At 50.8% G+C, this 18,393-nt stretch overlaps 1 protein-coding gene across 1 annotated transcript in view; it reads right to left on the reverse strand.

Annotated features, from left to right (window-relative positions):
- KPNA4 (karyopherin subunit alpha 4) overlaps positions 1-12,563 on the reverse strand; it is a 35,557-nt gene extending 22,994 nt beyond the window's left edge. Inside the window, exons 1-5 of the mRNA XM_068164260.1 lie at positions 12,232-12,563; positions 1,192-1,236; positions 266-355; positions 146-175; positions 2-54 (exon numbers count right to left, since the gene is read on the reverse strand). Coding sequence (XP_068020361.1) covers positions 2-54; positions 146-175; positions 266-355; positions 1,192-1,236; positions 12,232-12,300 — 287 coding nt within the window. The 5' untranslated portion in view covers positions 12,301-12,563. The remainder of the gene's footprint in view (position 1; positions 55-145; positions 176-265; positions 356-1,191; positions 1,237-12,231) is intronic.
- Between the last annotated feature and the right edge of the window lie 5,830 nt (positions 12,564-18,393).

An 18,393-nucleotide genomic window follows, 5' to 3' on the forward strand; every position in this document is an offset into this window, starting at 1 on the left:
CCTTGCTGCCTGCACAGCACCCAACTGCACACCCTGGTTGTCACTTGAAGCATTCTGAAACACAGGAGAATGTTAGGGCTTTGCACATGTTTGCCACCACAACAAAGAGTGTTCAAGCAATTAAATGATTCCTTTTTTCTTTTACCTGTACTATTGCCTCCAAAGAAGTGTTTTGCTAGAGGGGAAAAAAAAAAAGACAAAAGCAGTCAGAAAGCAGAAGCACAAAGGAGATGCAAAGGATCTGCTGGAGAGAGTTAGCTCTTACCACTCTGAAGTCCCCATCGATATCAGAATCTTCACAGATATCTTCATGGGGAACATTTCTCCTCTTTAGAAGATGCTCATCTCTCTTGTTCTGCAAGAGGAGGATTGCACACTTTTAAAGCCCTGCTTTAGCAGGGGGGGTGTTGAGCAAGGAGCAGGAGCTCGTGCTTTGAAGCTTTCTCTGCTCTCATTGCTGCTGTTCACATTTCCAGGCTCGAAGCAGCCGGGAATGGCTGCTCAGAGCAGCACGTTCTGGAAGCCACCCCTTCCCAGCAGCATTTCTCCACAGCAGCAGCTGATGTTGCTGCTGGTTTCATGTGCACACATCCATCACCAGCGATGCCACAAGCCATCTGTCATGGTTTAGAAGGAGACAAGGCGACTCCCAGAGGCCCCTTTACTTTCCATCCCAGAAGGAAAATAACTCAAGGTGTGATTACTCTTCTAGCTCTCAAGAGCTGCTTTTCCAGCAGTTCTAACCAGTGCTCTCTTCAAACACACTCTTGCTTGGGTGCTGAAGGGCTGTTTTCAGGAAGGAAAGAGCTTTTGGTCTACAGCTTGGCAAGAACACCTGGTTTTTCAAAGCAAATCCCATGCTTTTTGGAAGCTCTTACAGCTCCAAACCCAGCTGGCAGGAGGAGTGAGTCCCTTCAGCTGCAAGTAAAAGGCTGGCTTTCCAAGACAACAATCAGGGAAGTGTTTTAGTACCAAGTATGGTACCTTTAGAACTTCTTCCTGAACCAGAGTCTCCTGATGGACTTGATAACAAACACAACTAGTTCCAACAGTGATGATCTTGGTGGACTACAGAACACACAACACTGCTGCAGTATTTCTTTACTCCCTTCAGCAAACCCTCTTCCATTTTACTGACATACCAGCACAGTCAAATCCTCTTTGGTCAGAACAGTGCTGAGGTTCTCTCACCTTTCTCAGCTCCACAACAACTTCATTTCTCTGTCTTCTCATAGTCTGAAAAGAATCAAGATCAAAGCACATTAGGTTCTGAAGCAAGACCAAGTCCTTCAAGAAGTTCTTGCGTGAGTAATTTGAAGCTCCTGCACTTTAAACAGTACCTGCACAAACAGGATTTCATTTTCATTAGAAAAGTAGGAATCCAATAGGAAGTGGAGATAACTGGGTTGTTTCTGCCTGGATCACTTCACTAAGAGTTTCCTAGGGCTTCATGTTGAAGAAAAAATGGCTGTGTGGAATCAGAGAATGGTGGGGGTTGAAGAAATCTTTAAAGCTCAGCCACACCAACCCCCCTGCAGTCAGCAGGGACAGCAGCAACTAGAGCAGGTTACTCAGAGCCCCAGACAACCTGACCTGGAATGGTTCCAGGGATGGAGCTTCTACCACCTCTCTGGGCAACCTCAGACAGTGTCTCACCAGCCTCAGTGTCATAAATTTCTTCCTTCTCTCCAGTCTGAGTCTCCCTCTTTCAGCTCAAATCATCACCCATTGCCCTGTCACAAGAGGTCCCGCTCAGAAGCCTGTCCCCAGCTTTCTGCTCAGCTCCTTTAAATCAATGCAAGGCCACCAGAAGGTCTCCCTGGAGCCTTCTCCTCTCCAGGCTGAACCACCCCAGCTCTCTCAGCCTGGCCTCATAGCCCTTGAATGGCTTTTGTGAGCACCTCTGGAGCTGCTCCTGCCCTTGTTATGCTGAGGGCTCCAGAGCTGACACAGCACTCCAGGAATGAAGGAACCTTTTCTAACAAGGCCGAAAGGAGTTGTGCATAAAGCAGCACCAAGAGCTTTGTAAGCACCACAGCAAGCCAGCAGCATACTAAGTTTGCCCCAACACTCCTAACCTTGTCTTGATTCAAGGACTTTCCTTAGGAACCTGCACCTCTTCCTTGCCCAAAGCAGTGGGGGCAGAGACACTGGGCTGCCAGACACGTCACTAAGGGGTACCCATCACCAGGCAGCTATGGTGAGAAACAGAGGCTGCAAAGCACAGCTGCCAAAGCACAAAGCCTTGCCATAACGACTTCTTTTCAGAACAAACAGCTCTGAACACCACCAGGCCCTGTTCTGGATGGTTCCTGCCAGGTTCCAGGGCCAAGTGCAGCACCAACAGCGTGCCCCTGCAGACAGAAAAGGTGGGGAAGTGCTGCAGGAGCTCTCCCTCCCCCAAACCTCCAACACTCTGCCTGCCTCTCCCAGGCACTAAAGTAAACTCACATATTTCACACACTTCTGTTACTTCATGAAACAGCACTAGCTCTGTGCCCTGTGGAATGACCTTATCAAGTTCAAATGAAAGAGGCCTGCTAAGCCCAAACTGCTACCAAAATGTAATCTCCAAGTGAAACCCACAGGAACCTCTTGGCACTTCAGTAACAGGGGAGGGTTGGGGGGGGGGGGTGTCCTTTTCTCTACATTGAAACTATTCATGGAAAGAAACCAATTGTAAATACACAGAAATAGGTTTACTACTGCTTGTGGCATTACAGTGCAAAGGGAACACAGAGAAGAAATCAATGCCTGGAATAAAATCACTACAGGCCAGCTGGACTTTGCAGTGAGTGAGAGCAGCAAAATGAAAAGGAATTGCATTTTTCCTGGGATTTAACCACTCACAAGCCCAGCAAAAGCTTGCAATCCTGGAGCATAATGGCCCAGCAGAGAATACAAGGAAAATGAACAGCTCCAAGAGCTTCTGAGAAGCAGTAAGAAGCAGCTCTGAAGCTGAGGATTAAAAGCTTGACTGTCAGGAGCATAATTATTTTTATCAAAAGGAAATGTGCATTTCCTCAGCATCAAATTCCCAGCTCTGAGCGAGACAGTGAAATTCTCAGGAGGAGGTACAAGGAAAAGCATTAAAAAAAAAGGACAGAAAAGGCTGTGAGGGGAAAAGAAAGGAGTCCCCACTGCTCTGGAAGGCACAACTTTCCACTGCTTGAGGACCAAAAGGAAGCTCATCATGAGGAGCACAAGGGAGGGAAAAACCCAACACACCCACACAATAGCTAGCCTAGCATACAATCATAGAACTGTCAGGGTTGGAAGGGACCTCAAGGCTCAGCCAGTCCCAAGCCCCCTGCCATGGGCAGGGACACCTCACACTACAGCAGGTTGCTCACAGCCACAGCCAGCCTGGCTGCAAACACCTCCAGGCAGGAGGCTTCCACCACCTCCCTGGGCAACCTGTGCCAGGCTCTCACCACCCTCATGGCCAACAACTTCTTCCTCACAGCCAATCTCAATCTCCCCACTTCTAGTTCTGCCCCCTCCCCCCCAGTCCTATCCCTCCCTGACACCCTCACAAGTCCCTCTCCAGCTTTCTTGGAGCCCCCTGCAGATCCTGGAAGGCCACCAGAAGATCTCCTGGGAGCCTTCTCCTCTCCAGCCTGCACAACCCCAACTCTCTCAGGCTGTCTCCAGAGCAGAGCAGCTCCAGCCCTCTGCTCCTCCTCATGGCCCTTCTCTGGACACCTTCCAGCCCCTCCAGATCCTTCCCGGCACAGAAGCTCCAGCACTGGCCCCAGAGCTGCAGCTGTGGTCTCAGCAGAGTGGAGCAGAGGAGGAGAATCCCCTCGCTGGCCCTGCTGGCTCTGCTAATGCTATGGATGCCTAATGCAGATGCAGCACCTGGAAGGACCAGGTAAGAGCCATTCTAAGTACAAAGTGGGGCCCACGAAAAGCATCAGAGTTTTCACGAAGTACCTGCACCTTTCAAGAATGTTCATTTAATTGGTCAATCAAAATGGAAATAACTGAGACTACCACAGCTTCAATTCTGAGCTTTTTCAGTTTTAAAACTAGTAAAAGTCTTGTCTGCTATGTGACTTCAACAGTTCCCACAGTACTGCAGATAAGCTTCATTCCAGGGCTAGGGATCTGCTCTCTAAAGCTAGCTGAGCTTTCCAAACATATTCAGAAGTCCTCAAATGACAATGGGAATCTGTTTAAAAGCCATGGAGATGTGGTGCTGAGGGACATGGTTTAGTGGTGACCTGGCAGTGTTGGGTTAATGGTTGGACTTGATGGTCTTAAAGGCCTCTTCCAACCAAACTGATTCCCTGATATCAAAGGCATCGTCTCTATAGGCAGGGGGGGAGGGGGGGTGAGGAAATCAATATCCTAACAATAGATCACAGAATTGTCAGGGTTGGAAGGGACCTCAAGGATCAGCCAGTCCCAACCCCCTGCCATGGGCAGGGACACCTCACACTGCAGCAGGTTGCTCACAGCCACAGCCAGCCTGGCTGCAAACACCTCCAGGCAGGAAGCTTCCACCACCTCCCTGGGCAACCTGTGCCAGGCTCTTACCACCCTCATGGCCAACAACTTCTTCCTCACATCCAATCTGAATCTCCCCACTTCCAGTTTTGCTCCATCCTCCCCAGTCCTATCCCTCCCTGACACCCTCACAAGTCCCTCCCCAGCTTTCTTGGAGCCCCCTGCAGATCCTGGGAGGCCACCAGAAGGTCTCCTGGGAGCCTTCTCCTCTCCAGCCTGCACAACCCCAACTCTCTCAGGCTGTCTCCAGAGCAGAACAGCTCCAGCCCTCTGCTCATCCTCATGGCCCTCCTCTAGACACACTCCAGCACCTCCAGCTCATTCCTGTAAGAGAGGCTCCAGAACTGGATGCAGTAAGTTTGTATTAGTCCTTCTCTGGCCCATTAGGTATTCCCTGAACTAACTGGCTGAAAAATCCAGAGAAAGAGGGAAATGCCTGGCAACAAGACTGCAGAACTGTACCAAGCCCCTGGTGGTCTCACAAGCCTTAATCAACTGTTACTGCAAGCTAAGGAAATAAGCACACCTGTGGGGAAGATGCACTGCAAGGAGCATTCTCCTCACCAGACCTCAGTGATGACTCTGCTAGTCACAGAAAAGCTGTTGCTAACCAAGCGCAAGACCCAACGTGCATCTTCAAGGAGCAGGAGGCTGGATTGCTACACCACCAACTATAAAATACCCTTTACATCTTAACACTAACCAGAAGAGGACATCAAGATGGAAAGGATATTAAGAAGCAATAGTTCTAGTCACCAGTGAGCCCCAAAGGAAATGTATTCCAGCTCAGGTGCTAACACACACCTCCAGGACAAGCACATCTGCATGTGTTGGACAGACCCAGGGAGGGGGTGGGGCCAAAACAAATAAGCCAGGGGGAAAAAAAAGCAGCCTCTAACATGTCAAGAAGTTTCTTAAACTACAGAATCTTCTCTGCAGTTGAGCAGACTTGGGGGAAAAAAAAAATCTGACAGTCCATCACCTCTCTGCCAGAAGATTAATGTTCTCCCTCCAGACATAAAGTGACAGGCCTTTAGTTTGGCTTCTGGAAGGGGCCTGCATACCTTGGGCTCACAAAAGCCTTCACATGATTGACAAGCAACCCATGAAGCCACTCCTGGGGCAAATTCACCAAAATAGGGCTCCACTAAAATCATTCTCTGTGTAAACAAGCAGTTGGTTGAACAAACTACTTATTACTGGCTAACCTGTCACTGCAAACAAGAACTGGAGTTAGCTCTGCCAGGGAGCTTCACAGCAGGTTCACCTCAGCCTAGAAGGAGAACAGCCTGGAGAAACTCAAATGAAAGCAGCCTCAAGATCAACTTGTGTTGTCTTTTGGAGAGCAGCTCAAAGGGCAGAAACTGAGGCTGTGAAGTTGGAGCTTCCCTTCTGTTCTGTGTAAGATCTGACTGGATGGTTTGACTTCTCAGCTTGCCCCAACACAACTGTGAGCCATCTCAAGGTAAGCTTTTAGAACCAGAACTCAGAAAGGGAAGTGCTGCAGTTCCAAAGCATGCAGTGCTTCAGTATGAACTCACATGGCTTGCAGTCACTGGATCTTCCTCTCCCTTTGCTACACTGAAAATCAAATGATTGAGTCTATTTCTGTCAGCCTGTGATTGCTACCCCTCCATCCCCCTTTCCCCAATTATATTTAGCTGAAGTTTTAGCAGAAGGGCTATTTTCTGACCATTAGTCATTACTGAGCCCTTCAGCTTATCATGAAAATCTTGTGTTAGCTGATGCCTGCAGGATCCTGATATACTCTAGGCCTTCTCACCAGGCCAGGAACAACAGCCACGTTCTAAGCTCAGCCCTCAGAACAGCTCAGATCCTGTCACCCTTTCTGAGCACACTCACATAATACCTGCAGACTGTGCTCAGCTGATGCAGCCTCAGCCCTCTTCCATTCCTTCCTCTGAACACTGCTCCTCAGAAACTCAGGAGCACATGGCCTGTCTTTGCTGCTCTGTGGGGGATCAAACACTTCCCTCAAGCAGCCCTGTATGTGCACCTGCAACAGGCAGGTCTGACAAACAACAGTGGAGCCTGGTTTCTGAAGGCACCTTGCTTCTGTGGTGGAAATGCAATGGTTACTTTAAAGCTGAGCTGCTTGAACCATCTTTCCTTCCTTCCTTGCAACTTCACACCAACCCTGGATCTGTAACTCCAAACACCTACCAGAAACCAAAAGGTGGCAAGGGTGAGTGAGAGACAGACTATTTAGCTCCAAACCTTTGAAACTCTTTTCTTGTTAGAACACCACATACTATGGCCCTGCACACGACTGCTTACTCACTAGACTGGCTGCTCTGCACCCAGTCTGCAGACCACAGCTGGAGAAGACTGGCCTATGACCCAGAGCACCCAATGCAGTGCCCACAGCAACAGCAAAGACATTTTGACTCATCCCTCACAGGTGTAGAAGGCACTGAACTACAAACCAAGAGCCTTCAGAGACACATGCAGAATCACACTTGGATTTAGTACAAATCCATGTGCTTCACCCTCCAGCTTAATTAGCATGTCCAGAGAAGGGCAACAAAGCTGGGGAAGGGTCTGGAGAACAGGGATGAGGAGGAGCAGCTGAGGGAGCTGGGGGTGTTCAGCCTGGAGGCTGAGGGGAGATGTTCTGCTTCTCTACAGCTCCTTGAAAGGAGGTCACAGTTGGTCTCTTCTCCCAAGGAACGAGCAACAGGACAAGAAGAAACAGCCTCAAGTTGCACCAGTGGAGGCTTAGGCTGGACATGAGGAACAATTTCCTCCCCAAAAGGGTTGTCAAGGCCTGGCCCAGGCTGCCCAGGGCAGTGGTGGAGTCCCCATCCCTGGAGGGGTTTCAAAGCCCTGGAGATGCGATGGTGAAGGATATGGTTTAGTGGTGACCTGGCACTGGGGGGTCAATAGTTGCATTCAATCTTGAAGCCTTTCCCAACCTTATTGATTCTACCTGATTTAGGCCTTTCCCTATGCATTATTTCCCCTCTGTGCTAATCCTAACTCACTCACAAGCCAGGGCATTGAAGCCTACTCTCAAGACCACTGTGATAAACACATTACAGGACTTTTAAAGCCAGCACAATGTCAACAAGATAGCAGCAGAAAACAGATCTCAGCAACTATTCCTCCTTCAGAATTAGAAGGGGACTCAGTTACAAACAAATACATACAAATCAATATGACATTGCCCATGCTGTCAGGGTAGTTTCTCCTGGAGAAGCTGTGCCTGCCAAATCAAATCCCTTTTGCAAACTAATACCTCAGCATGACAAAATGTCAGTTTCACCATGGAACTACAAGTGAGCTCACAGGTACCCATTCTTAACTGAAGTCAGTGAGGGAAATTCCTGCTCTCTCCCTGTCCCTCCATACTCAAAACAGTTTGTGTGGGGGACAGAAAAAGCTGGAAAGTTGCTAACTACCTGGGATATCATCCAGAGTGTCTGAGAGCATTCCTTCAACCTCCTGGAGCTTCCTTGGTGCTCAGAAGCACACTGTCAGCATTAAAGGTGAAGGGAGTAAGCTGGACTCGATGGTCTCAAAGGTCTTTTCCAACCTGATTAATTCTGTATTCTGAATGCTGCTGGCAACTCTGATAGGATCCCTGAGTTAAAAACATCCAGGTTCAACAGCTACTCCAAAATCAGTTTTGAAGTACTCTGCATGACAGTATGATCATCATTTCACATCATGTGTGTCTCCATTAGACAGCAGGAATACCTCTCTGAAAATTCTCCTCTGCTGGCACTACTAAAGCAATTCTTCACCTCTCACCCAGCAAAACAGGCAAGTCAGAGAAGAAAAGGCCAACAGAAATTCATCAGTGGGTCAGAGTTGGAAAGCTAATATGCATGGAATTTCATTTCAAGTCAAAACCCCTAAAACCAGTCAAATCTGAGTGGTGCAGCAGGCCAACAATCACTAACAGAAAGTAAAACATTCCACCATTTGGTAAAACAAAGTGAAGGAAACAGCAATCCCCACCTCAAACCTTCCCTGTAGCAAGGCTTCACTCAAAACCAAACAGCTCATGAAAGCATCTACTGATGGCACTGTGAGTAATTTACACTTATCTTGGCCTTTTTACAGTAAAGATCTAGGTTTTGGTTCCAAGGTCTGCAAGGTGCTGCAATGTAAAATAACTGCTGGAAGGTGTTAGAGGTTTGAAGGCTAGTGCCCCAGTGTCCTCACTGTAAATGAAAGCTTTCCAGAGAATTCAAGAGAGCCCACAGGGATGGATGATCCCCAAGGGGCTGAGCAGAACAGAAGAGATCTCTTTATCCCATTCCACTGGTCTGCAATATTTCTACATAATCTGAAGCATAGCTTGTTCTTTATTCTTCTTGCTCCTTCCCCCACCCCCCTTTCCCCCCTTCTGGTCTTGCTTGGCTTGCTCACTCCTGTTTGGGTTATGGTAAGAACAGCAGTGGGGATGGGAGAGAACTTGTTAGCTGGCACAGCCCTCTGGGCTTTGTCCAGGAGGGTCTGGGCTTTGTTGGGTTATATGTATGTCTATGCATATGTTTATTACCATTTACATTTCATTCACTTTTGTATTTGATCTACTTTTGCAAGTGTTATTTTCATTTAGCTCCCAAATCCTGAGCAAGCTTAGTTATTTACTCAGTTTGGGGGGAAACTCCAAATTCTGTGTGGTGTAAAACTGAAAGAAAAATCAGGGCTCATCACTGGCATATTCACAATAAACAGGGGGGGAAAAAAACCCAAACCCAGCTCATCCTTTCTATTTCTAGAAGATAAAAGCCCCAATGAAACCTGTCCCTCACTGAACACACAAGATGATAAAAGTTATCCACTAGGAAAGCCAGTTAAACACTTGCATAATTCTGTGTAACACTCCAGATAAGCAATTTTGGAGGCAGATTCTGGGGTTGAATATTTAAATGATGTGATTTCTGCAGCTCTGTAAGCCGAGCTCCTTTATGTGCTCTAACAATGCTGTCTTTTCTCCCCTCACAGCTCTAACAGCTCTCAAATCTTGGAAGACCTTAAGAGAAGGCGCTGAGCAGCCTGGACTAAGAACCTTCAGCACTACAAAAAGCAGCATTCTGAGCAGTATCAGCTACAGATGCTTGCTCTCCCAGCACAAGCTCTGCTGATATTAAGTTTATTACACTGAGCATTTCTTTGAGCAGTGCTGCAAGAGAGAAAAAAAAGGCCAAGAAAGTGTTTTGTCTTTTTAGTCACAATGACTCCCTCTGTTCCCAGCATCGTCACCAATCTGTCATCTCGAAACACATGGCTGTAGCTGTTTACATCACAACATGTCCATGCATGTATGTTTAGCCAAGAGTTAAGCATATGAAGGAATTTTACTAAGCATCTTATGTAAAACAGCTCTGTCTGTGCAGTTGGTTTGGGGTGTTTTTTTTCCCCTCCCCCCCTTTTTTTTTTTGATCCTTTTTCCCCCCCGCCCCTCTGTTTCAGGGCCAGAATTTGCATTTTGAGAGGCATGTTGATATAGGCTGGGAAATTAAAGTTCTACCTTGAAGCCATTAAGTATCCAAAAAGCTCAACACCTGCTCAGCACTGAAGAGAAACTGCAATTGTCTTTTTAAAGCTACATGACCACCTACAGTGAGGATGGGAAGGATAAGGTGTCAGCACCTGCCAGCAGTGTAACTGTCGATGGACTGATCTAAGCAACGGGGAAAATCATGGAGGTTACCAACCCTCCACAGCCTCTGAAGTATCTGAAGTATCAAAGAACCCAACAGTTAAATGCGCAGTTTCAGCCCAAATGAAAAGAGGGAGGAGGAAAGGAGATAAAGATCAGAAGTTGGCTTCCTCTGTGAAGGAGCAGTTATGAACTAACCCAAGACTAGCAACTGTTGCTCCCACAGGACCCTTGGCTAGAAGTGGACACTACCAACACCTCTCACCCTCAAGGGAAAATGTTAATAAGCAGGATTATGGCCACAAGCCTGAGCTGATGTATGAAAAGTCGCCATCCACTGGAGTTATTTTAGGTACCAAGCATATGCCCCAGGATTTGCTGGATAAATGTCAGTATCTGCCAGTCCAACAGGGCCTAGCCATGGGTTTTCACCACGCAGGAGGCCATTTAAGTGCAGCAGCAAATTCAGCAGACACACACACTGAAGAGATTACCTGCTTCCAGCTACACACACACACACACGTGTTCATCTTGAACCTTCCCTACTTCAGCTGACTTACCTTAAAACTCAGTATGGAGGCACCAAAGGAGAGAGAAAACAAAAGAATTCCAAGCTGGATTTTCCTATCTTTTTTTTTTGCTACAATACCACACCCTTTATTGTGAACTTTCCTAAAGATGCCTGGCTTGTGCAGTTCTCTCCTCAGCGAGAATAAAGCTGCACAAACCCGATTTAACATTTAAGGCAAGCAGCTGCTAACAAAGCTAACAGCCCTGTTAGCCATCCCTGCAGTAATTATTCCCACTTCCAACATGTTTGGCATCATCAGGCTCTGTGGATAACCAAGCAATGAATTGTTTTATCCAGATACTTAGGTATGTTGAGAAAAAAATATAAAGAGTTAAAAAAAAACAATCGAGGTGTTAATGGCTTCTGAATGACCCAAATGGGAAGCTTGGCAGATGTGTTAATGGGTGCCAACAGAAGACATCTTTTACTTTAAAGGAAAGAAATACTGCACAACTGTCTTAACGTCAACGCTTGGAATATTATGCTAAACGCAGGGGTATGTATTGAGGCTGGTGCAAAAGGGAAATGAGAAGGTCAGAGCTCAATTCTGGATGAGAATCCTGCACTGACAGCATGATGATGCACGGGATTCCCCGGTCAGCACTGCCGACTGTTACTGCTGAAGGCCGATACCTCGTCTTGCAGTTCGAATATTTACTGTGCTCATTATCCTCTCTGCTGCCTTTCGGCACCTCCGCAGCTCAAATAAATGCATGCAAGCAATGCGGCCACCAGAAAGTTTAAAGGCTCCAGACTTCAAGCGGCAATTGTTTCAACACCCAACAGACTGGGCACTGAAATAGCAACATTAAAGACAAGCGTTCGGCTTCAACATAATTACATCTGCTATAAAGCGCAAGCAGTAAGTCCTTTATTCACTTGAGCATCTTTGGAGAGACACAGGGCAGCACACGCAGCTGGGCCCTAATCCTTGACTCAGGCTTTTCGGGGCTACTCAGGGTGATCGTTAGAGCGCAAGAAACGAAGGCAGGGCCGCACGAAACCACGACTGCCGGCCTAGCCGGTAATGCACCGGGGCAACACCTCCGCCAGCGAGGGACCGCACCGACCCCTGCCAGTGCTGCACCCGGAACGCGAGGCCGCTGCCGGCCTGCCGGGCGGGGGAGCCGCCACGGGCCGCTCCTGGCCCGGCGGAGAGGGCCCGGGGAAGCCCCGGGGCGGCGCTGGGGGGCCGGGCGAGCAGCGGAGGCCTTCGCCCCCCTTCAGCGGCGGCGCTCCCGCCTCCGCGCGGCGCCCAACGGCCCGGCCCGGCCGCGCCCGGCCCCACAGCGCGGCCTCCCCCTTCTTCTTCTGCTTCCTGGCTTCCCTCGCCTCGCTGGGCGGCGGGGAGCGGCTCTCCCGCCTCTCGGCGGGGCGGGCAGTGCAGGCCGCGGCCCCGCCGCGGGCCCCTCGCCGGCGGATTAGGAAAGACGCCACACGGCGGTGGCGGCGGCCCCCCTCCCGCCGCCATGGCCGGCCGGCCCCTCCCGCCGGGCGCCGCGCCGCTTACCTCCAGGTCGCGGCCTTTGTTCTTGAAGTTCTTCAGCCGCTGGTTGTCCAGTTTCTCGTTGTCGGCCATGGCGGGAGGGGGAGACGGGAGGGAAAGGTGGAAGAGAGCGCGGCTCCTCCGCCTCCTCCCAGGCCCGTGCCCCTGCCCGAGCCCGCCGGGATCCCCCCCCCCACCTCCTTCCCGGCTCTGCCGCCGGCCGCCGAACGCGCTGCCGCCTTGAGGCCCTCGGGCTGCGGCCCAGGTCGCCGAGCCGAAAAGCCGGTGAGAGGAGCGGTCAGTGCCCGCTGGGCCCCGGCTGCCGGCGCCCGAACGTGCCGGTAGCGAGGGACGGCGCGAGCGGGGGATGGGAGGGGGGGGAAAGAGGGGCAGCCTCGCTCTGGGCCGGCCGGCCGCGCCCTCCGATTGGCTGCGTAGCCCGAGTCCGGTGGCCAATAGGAGATAGGGGAGGAAGAGGGGGGGAGGGGAGAGGCTGCGCGGGGCCGTGACGCGCATTGTGACGTAGCGCGGGCAGGGGAGGGGGGCGGCGGCCTCGGGTTCTTTCGGCCGCTTCCCCTCAGCCGCCGCCGCCATTTTGGGTGGTGGGTTTTGCCGGGCGGAGAGGAGGAGCGGCGAGCCGCCGTGTGCTCCCCGCCTTCCTCGACGTCCGTGCTCGCCTGTGCCAGCTTGGGTCCGCTGTTTTCCCAGCCGAAAACGCGCCGTTTTCGCCGACACGCGTGTTTCCCAGCCGAAAGTCCACAACCGCCTGTGCCTTGCCCCGGTCGCCTTTGCGTTCCGTCCCCTCAGGACGCTGGAGACCTCGCCTCGCCCTATAATGACGCCGCTTTAATGGCAGTTTAATTAACTTTTCCCCTCCTCCCCCACCCCCCCAAAAAAAAAAAACAGAAGTCCATTTTTGTGCTCGGGACGCCCAGAAGCGGGTCCGCGGGCTGGCGCTGGGCAGCGCGGGTAGAGCGATCCCCGCTGGCCGAGGCGCCGGAGGGGAGGAGAGCAGTGGGGCAGCGCTGTCAGGGCTGCCGAGTCTCCGTGAAGCGCGCGGTAAAGGCTGAGCAAAACCAGCCGCTGCAGCTGCCGCGTTTGGCACGGCCCAGTCGCTTTCCTTTACCTGCCTTTGGCCCTGAGCACAAGTGAAGTGGGGAAGCACACGGAGCAGGGCATAGGGCACGGCGGCAGGTGTTACTTGGCAGCCTCTTGGCGACGTGGCTGAGCTCTCCTCAGGGAGAGGTCCAAAATAGGTTGCCGTCCCCTTTGGGACTCTGCTATCGCAGAAGTTTTTACCAGATTGATGATGACGGTGGATTCTGGCCAGCAATAACGACTGTAATTCATTGTCAGGTGATGTAGGTGGACGCTGTTGCCAAACTAATTACCAGCTTTCACCGCACAGGCTTCTCATGTCTGAGTGTAGTCATCAGTGTTAATGTCTGTAAACTCCCTGCTGGGACTTAACAACTTGCTTCCAGGCTGCTTTGTAGGGAGCAGCATCGCCTGTGTGTTATGCAAACTCTGTGGAGCTGCACAAAGCCATTCCTGAATTTGCATTGAACATGCCAGCAAAGGGAGTGATGCCATGAAGATTCCAGAGGTGGGATTTCTTTGAGCATAAACTGGGGCATCTTGCTCAGCCCGACTGCTGTGGCTAGCAGAGTGTGGCCCTGCGGCTCCAGGGCTCGGGGTGCTGCTGTAGGAGTAGTAAGCCTGATAACGAGGTGCCATCGGGCGAGGAATGGACGAGCTCCATGACTGCTCCAGCAAGGGAATGCCAGAAATGCAGAGGGCAGACAATCTCAGAAGTCCTCTCAGAAGTCCTTTATTACCACGTTGTAGAATTCCCAGCATTGCAGAGTCTCAGAGTGTCCTTAACAGAAGTAGTCCTGCAAGCCCTTAACAGATGCAGCAGCACAGGCTGGGAGGGGATCTGCTGGAGAGCAGCCCCAAGGAGAAGGAGCTGGGAGTGCTGGTGGACAACAAGCTCTGCATGGCACAGCAATGTGCCCTGGGGACCAAGAAGACCAATGGGATCCTGGGCTGCATTCAGAGGACCATGTCCAGCAGATTGAGAGAGGTTCTCCTCCCTCTCTACTCTGCCCCGCTGAGACCTCACCTGCAATATTGCATCCAGCTCTGGGCTGCCCAGCTCAGGAGGGACAGGGATCTGCTGGAGAGAGTCCAAGGGAGGGCTCCAAGGATGCTGAAGGGACTGCAGCACTGCCCTATGAGGAGAGGCTGAGGGCCCTGGGGCTGTTCAGTCTGCAGAGGAGAAGACTGAGAGGGGATCTGATCAAGGTCTATCAATGGCTGGGGGTCAGGAGGGCAGGGACAGGGACAGGCACTGCTCAGTTGCTCCCTGGGATAGGACAAGAGGCAATGGATGGAAACTGCAGCACAGGAGGTTCCAGCTCAGCATGAGGAGGAACTTCTTCCCTGTGAGGGTCCCAGAGGCCTGGAGCAGGCTGCCCAGAGAGGTTGTGGAGTCTCCTTCTCTGGAGCCTTTCCAGCCCTGTCTGGATGTGTTCCTGTGTGACCTGTGCTGGGTTCTCTGCTCCTGCTCTGGCAGGGGGCTTGGACTGGAAGACCTCTGGAGGTCCCTTCCAACCCCTAACATCCTGTGTGACAAAGTGGCTAACAGAAGTCCCTACAGAAGCCCTAGCAGTATATCCCTAACCCCCCAATCTCCAGTATTGCCCCAAATAGCTGCTTACATTCCCTTTCTTATCAATCAATTAACCAACAGAGTCTAACTGGGTGTGCAAACTAAAGCATGTTCCAATCAAAGGGAGCCAGCATGTAAGGAGAAATAAACCTCTGCCAGATACATAAACTAAATGCATTCTTCAATGAAATGAGCCAGGATGTAAGGAGGCTGGTTCCTGCAGGAATGCTTTCCTTAGGAATGTTGTTGTTTTGTTCCTTAATTTGTGAGGAAAAGATGCTCAGAGTAGTACCTGCTCCTCCCAGTCTGCCAGAATATTGGGGGGGAGGGGGGAAATTTGTTATCCAAACTGTTCCAAACAACTTGGTTAATTTTGACTGAAGTGAGATAAAGGATAGTGACAGAAATAGCCAGGCACACCTGCAGAGCAGAAGGGTTGTTCAATCTATTCCTGCTTCTATCATTTGATCCACAAAATAGTACCTCTGCACATAACTCAGAGCACTCCCTGGAATGCACACTGCCCTGATCTTGCATGTCATTTGGCCTCTTAATGACTGGAAAACCAAGTCAGGGGTTGTGGGGATTCCCCTCTGTGGAGTCCTGCATGTTGACAGAGCTGTTTTCAGCAGCAGCAGTGTGATGTTCCATGGCTCTCCTTGAGAAAAGTCAAAGCTATACTGAGAGACGCAGCCTCCCAAGTGTGTAAACCAAGTCAGTGACTACTCAGAGACTTAGGGAAAGAGAGAAGTTGATGTAGTTCTTTGTGAAAATAGGAGGGTGATGATCTTTCATACACTAGTCCAGCTTAAATACCATCAAGTAGTAAACCAGTTCGTTCACACAGAGCTGCAATTCCTGCAGGTAACACAGGACAGTCTCGCCTCAGGAGACTCCACAACTCCCATTCTTCCCAAGTTACAAACAAATGCTCCAAATCTACAGATTAAAAGGGAAAATTCTTTGGAGACAAAGTCCTAAGGCTACAAACAAGCACTCACAGCTGAGCCTCTTGCTGAGAATCAATCAGAGAATGGTTTGACTTGGAAGGGAGCTCCAAAGCTCATCCAGTCCCATCCCCTCTGCAGTCAGCAGGGACATCCCCAGCTAGATCAGGTTGCCCAGGGCCCTGTCCAGCCTCCCTTTGAATATCTCCAGGGATGAGGCCCCAACCACCTCCCTGGGCAACCTGTTGCAGTGTTCCACCACCCTCATGGTAAAGAACCTAACAGTGGCCTGGCAGTACCTGAGGGCTTGTTGCAGAGCTGCAGGTAGTGGGATGGGTAATGGTGTACCTGTTGATGTGTTTTATCTCCAGGAGATTTCTCAGAGAGTGGGGCTCCATTCTTACATAGAATGAGTCCACATCAGGACTGAAAGTGGCAGAGGTTTGAGTAACCACAGCCATGTCTGTCAGTGTTACAGTGATGTCAGGCAGGGTAAATTAGTCAATTAGTCCTGATGGCTTTCCATATAGACATAGCTGCTTGTATACCAGTATGTATCAAGGCTATGATATTGAGAGGCCATCCTTGATGCCAGTGCAGGCTGGGGGCTGAGGAGATTGAGAGCAGCCCTGCAGAGAAGGACTTGGGGGTGCTGGTGGGGGAGAAGCTGGACAGGAGCCAGCAATGGGCACTGGCAGCCCAGAAGGCCAATGGCAGTCCCAGGCTGCCATTGGCCTTCTGGGCTGCCAGTGCCCATTGCCAGACCTGGAGAGAGGGGAGCCTGCCCCTCTGCTCTGCTCTGGGGAGACCTCACCTGGTGTGCTGTGTCCAGCTCTGAGGCCCCCAACACAAGAGATGGAGTAGGTCCAGAGGAGGGACACAAAAAGGATCAGAGGCCTGGAGCACTTCTCCTATGAAGGCAAATGAAAGAGTTTGGGCTATTCAGCCTGGAGAAGAGAAGGCTTCCTCCTCTGAGGAAGGATTTTTCTATCCTTGAGAAACATTTTTGCAGAATGCTTTAAGATTGGACAGCATCTCTCTGTGCTGGGTTAGGAACTGGCTGGAGGCTGAGCCCAGAGAGTGGTGGTGAATGGTGCCACAGCCAGCTGGCAGCCAGGCACCAGAGGTGTGCCCCAGGGAGCAGTGCTGGGCCCCATCCTGTTCGATATCTTTATTGATGATCTGGAGGAGGGGATGGAGTCCATCATCAGTAAGTTTGCAGATGACACCAAGCTGGGGGCAGGAGTTGATCTGTTAGAGGATTGGAGAGCTCTGAAGAGGGACCTGGACAGGCTGGGCAGATGGGCAGAGTCCAAGGGCATGAGATTGAACACATCCAAGTGTCAGGTTCTACACATTGGCCACAACAACCCCAGGCAGTGCTACAGGCTGGGGTCAGAATGGCTGAGAGCAGCCAGGCAGAGAGGGACCTGGGGGTGCTGGTTGATGGTAGGCTGAACATGAGCCTGCAGCGTGCCCAGGGGGCCAAGAAGGCCAAGGGCATCCTGGCCTGCATCAGGAAGAGTGTGGCCAGCAGGAGCAGGGAGGTCATTGTGCCCTGTGCTCAGCACTGCTGAGGCCACACCTGGAGTCCTGTGTCCAGTTCTGGGCTCCTCAGGTTAGAAAAGATGTTGAGCTGCTGGAAGGTGTCCAGAGAAGGGCAATGAGGCTGGGGAGGGGTCTGGAGCACAGCCCTGTGAGGAGAGGCTGAGGGAGCTGGGGTTGCTTAGCCTGGAGAAGAGGAGGCTCAGGGGAGACCTTCTTGCTCTCTGCAACTCCCTGAAGGGAGGTTGTAGCCAGGTGGGGGTTGGTCTCTTCTCCCAGGCACCCAGCAGCAGAACAAGAGGACACAGTCTCAAGCTGTGCCAGAGGAAGTTTAGGCTGGAGGTGAGGAGAAAGTTCTTTACTGAGAGAGTTGTTATCCATTGGGATGTGCTGCCCAGGGAGGTGGTGGAGTCACCGTCACTGGAAGTGTTTAGGAAGAGTCTTGATGGGGTGCTTGGTGCCAGGGTTTAGTTGATAGATGGTGCTGGGTGATAGGTTGGACTTGATGATCTCAAAGGTCTTTTCCAACCTGGTTAATTCTACTCTATTCTAACTGGACTTGAGGTTGTTGCATTCCTGACTATGCCCTTTATCTTTTAATCAGTTCAAAGTCTTGATACCTTAAATCTTGATATTTTTATGTTGAGATTTTAATCAGCCTTTATGAAAGTAAAAAGTATGTAGTGTCCAAGATCCAACCCAGAAGTTTATGACAGGAAAGCAAGGCTATTCTGCTCCATCCCTGTTCCTTCCATAGGTATCTTTTCCATGCCTTGCTAAGCCAACACACACATGCTCATCCCACCTCCACCACCTGCCTCTGTCACCACACAGAGCTCTGACTGATCACAGCCCATGTGCTGTGGGAAGGACAGCACATTCTCCAGAAACCACAAGTGACTCAACCCCTTAACTAGTAACAATGACATTTTCATGACCTTCCCCCTGTGTTCTTGGGAAAAGATTGACAGAGACAAGGGACTGAGCAATAATTGTGTCCTTTTATGAGTAATCACTTGA

Source organism: Melanerpes formicivorus, unplaced genomic scaffold (genome assembly GCF_026170545.1).
Source record: "Melanerpes formicivorus ecotype bairdi unplaced genomic scaffold, bMelFor1.0.p_v2 SCAF_78, whole genome shotgun sequence".
In the NCBI taxonomy this organism is placed as follows: Eukaryota; Metazoa; Chordata; class Aves; order Piciformes; family Picidae; genus Melanerpes; species Melanerpes formicivorus.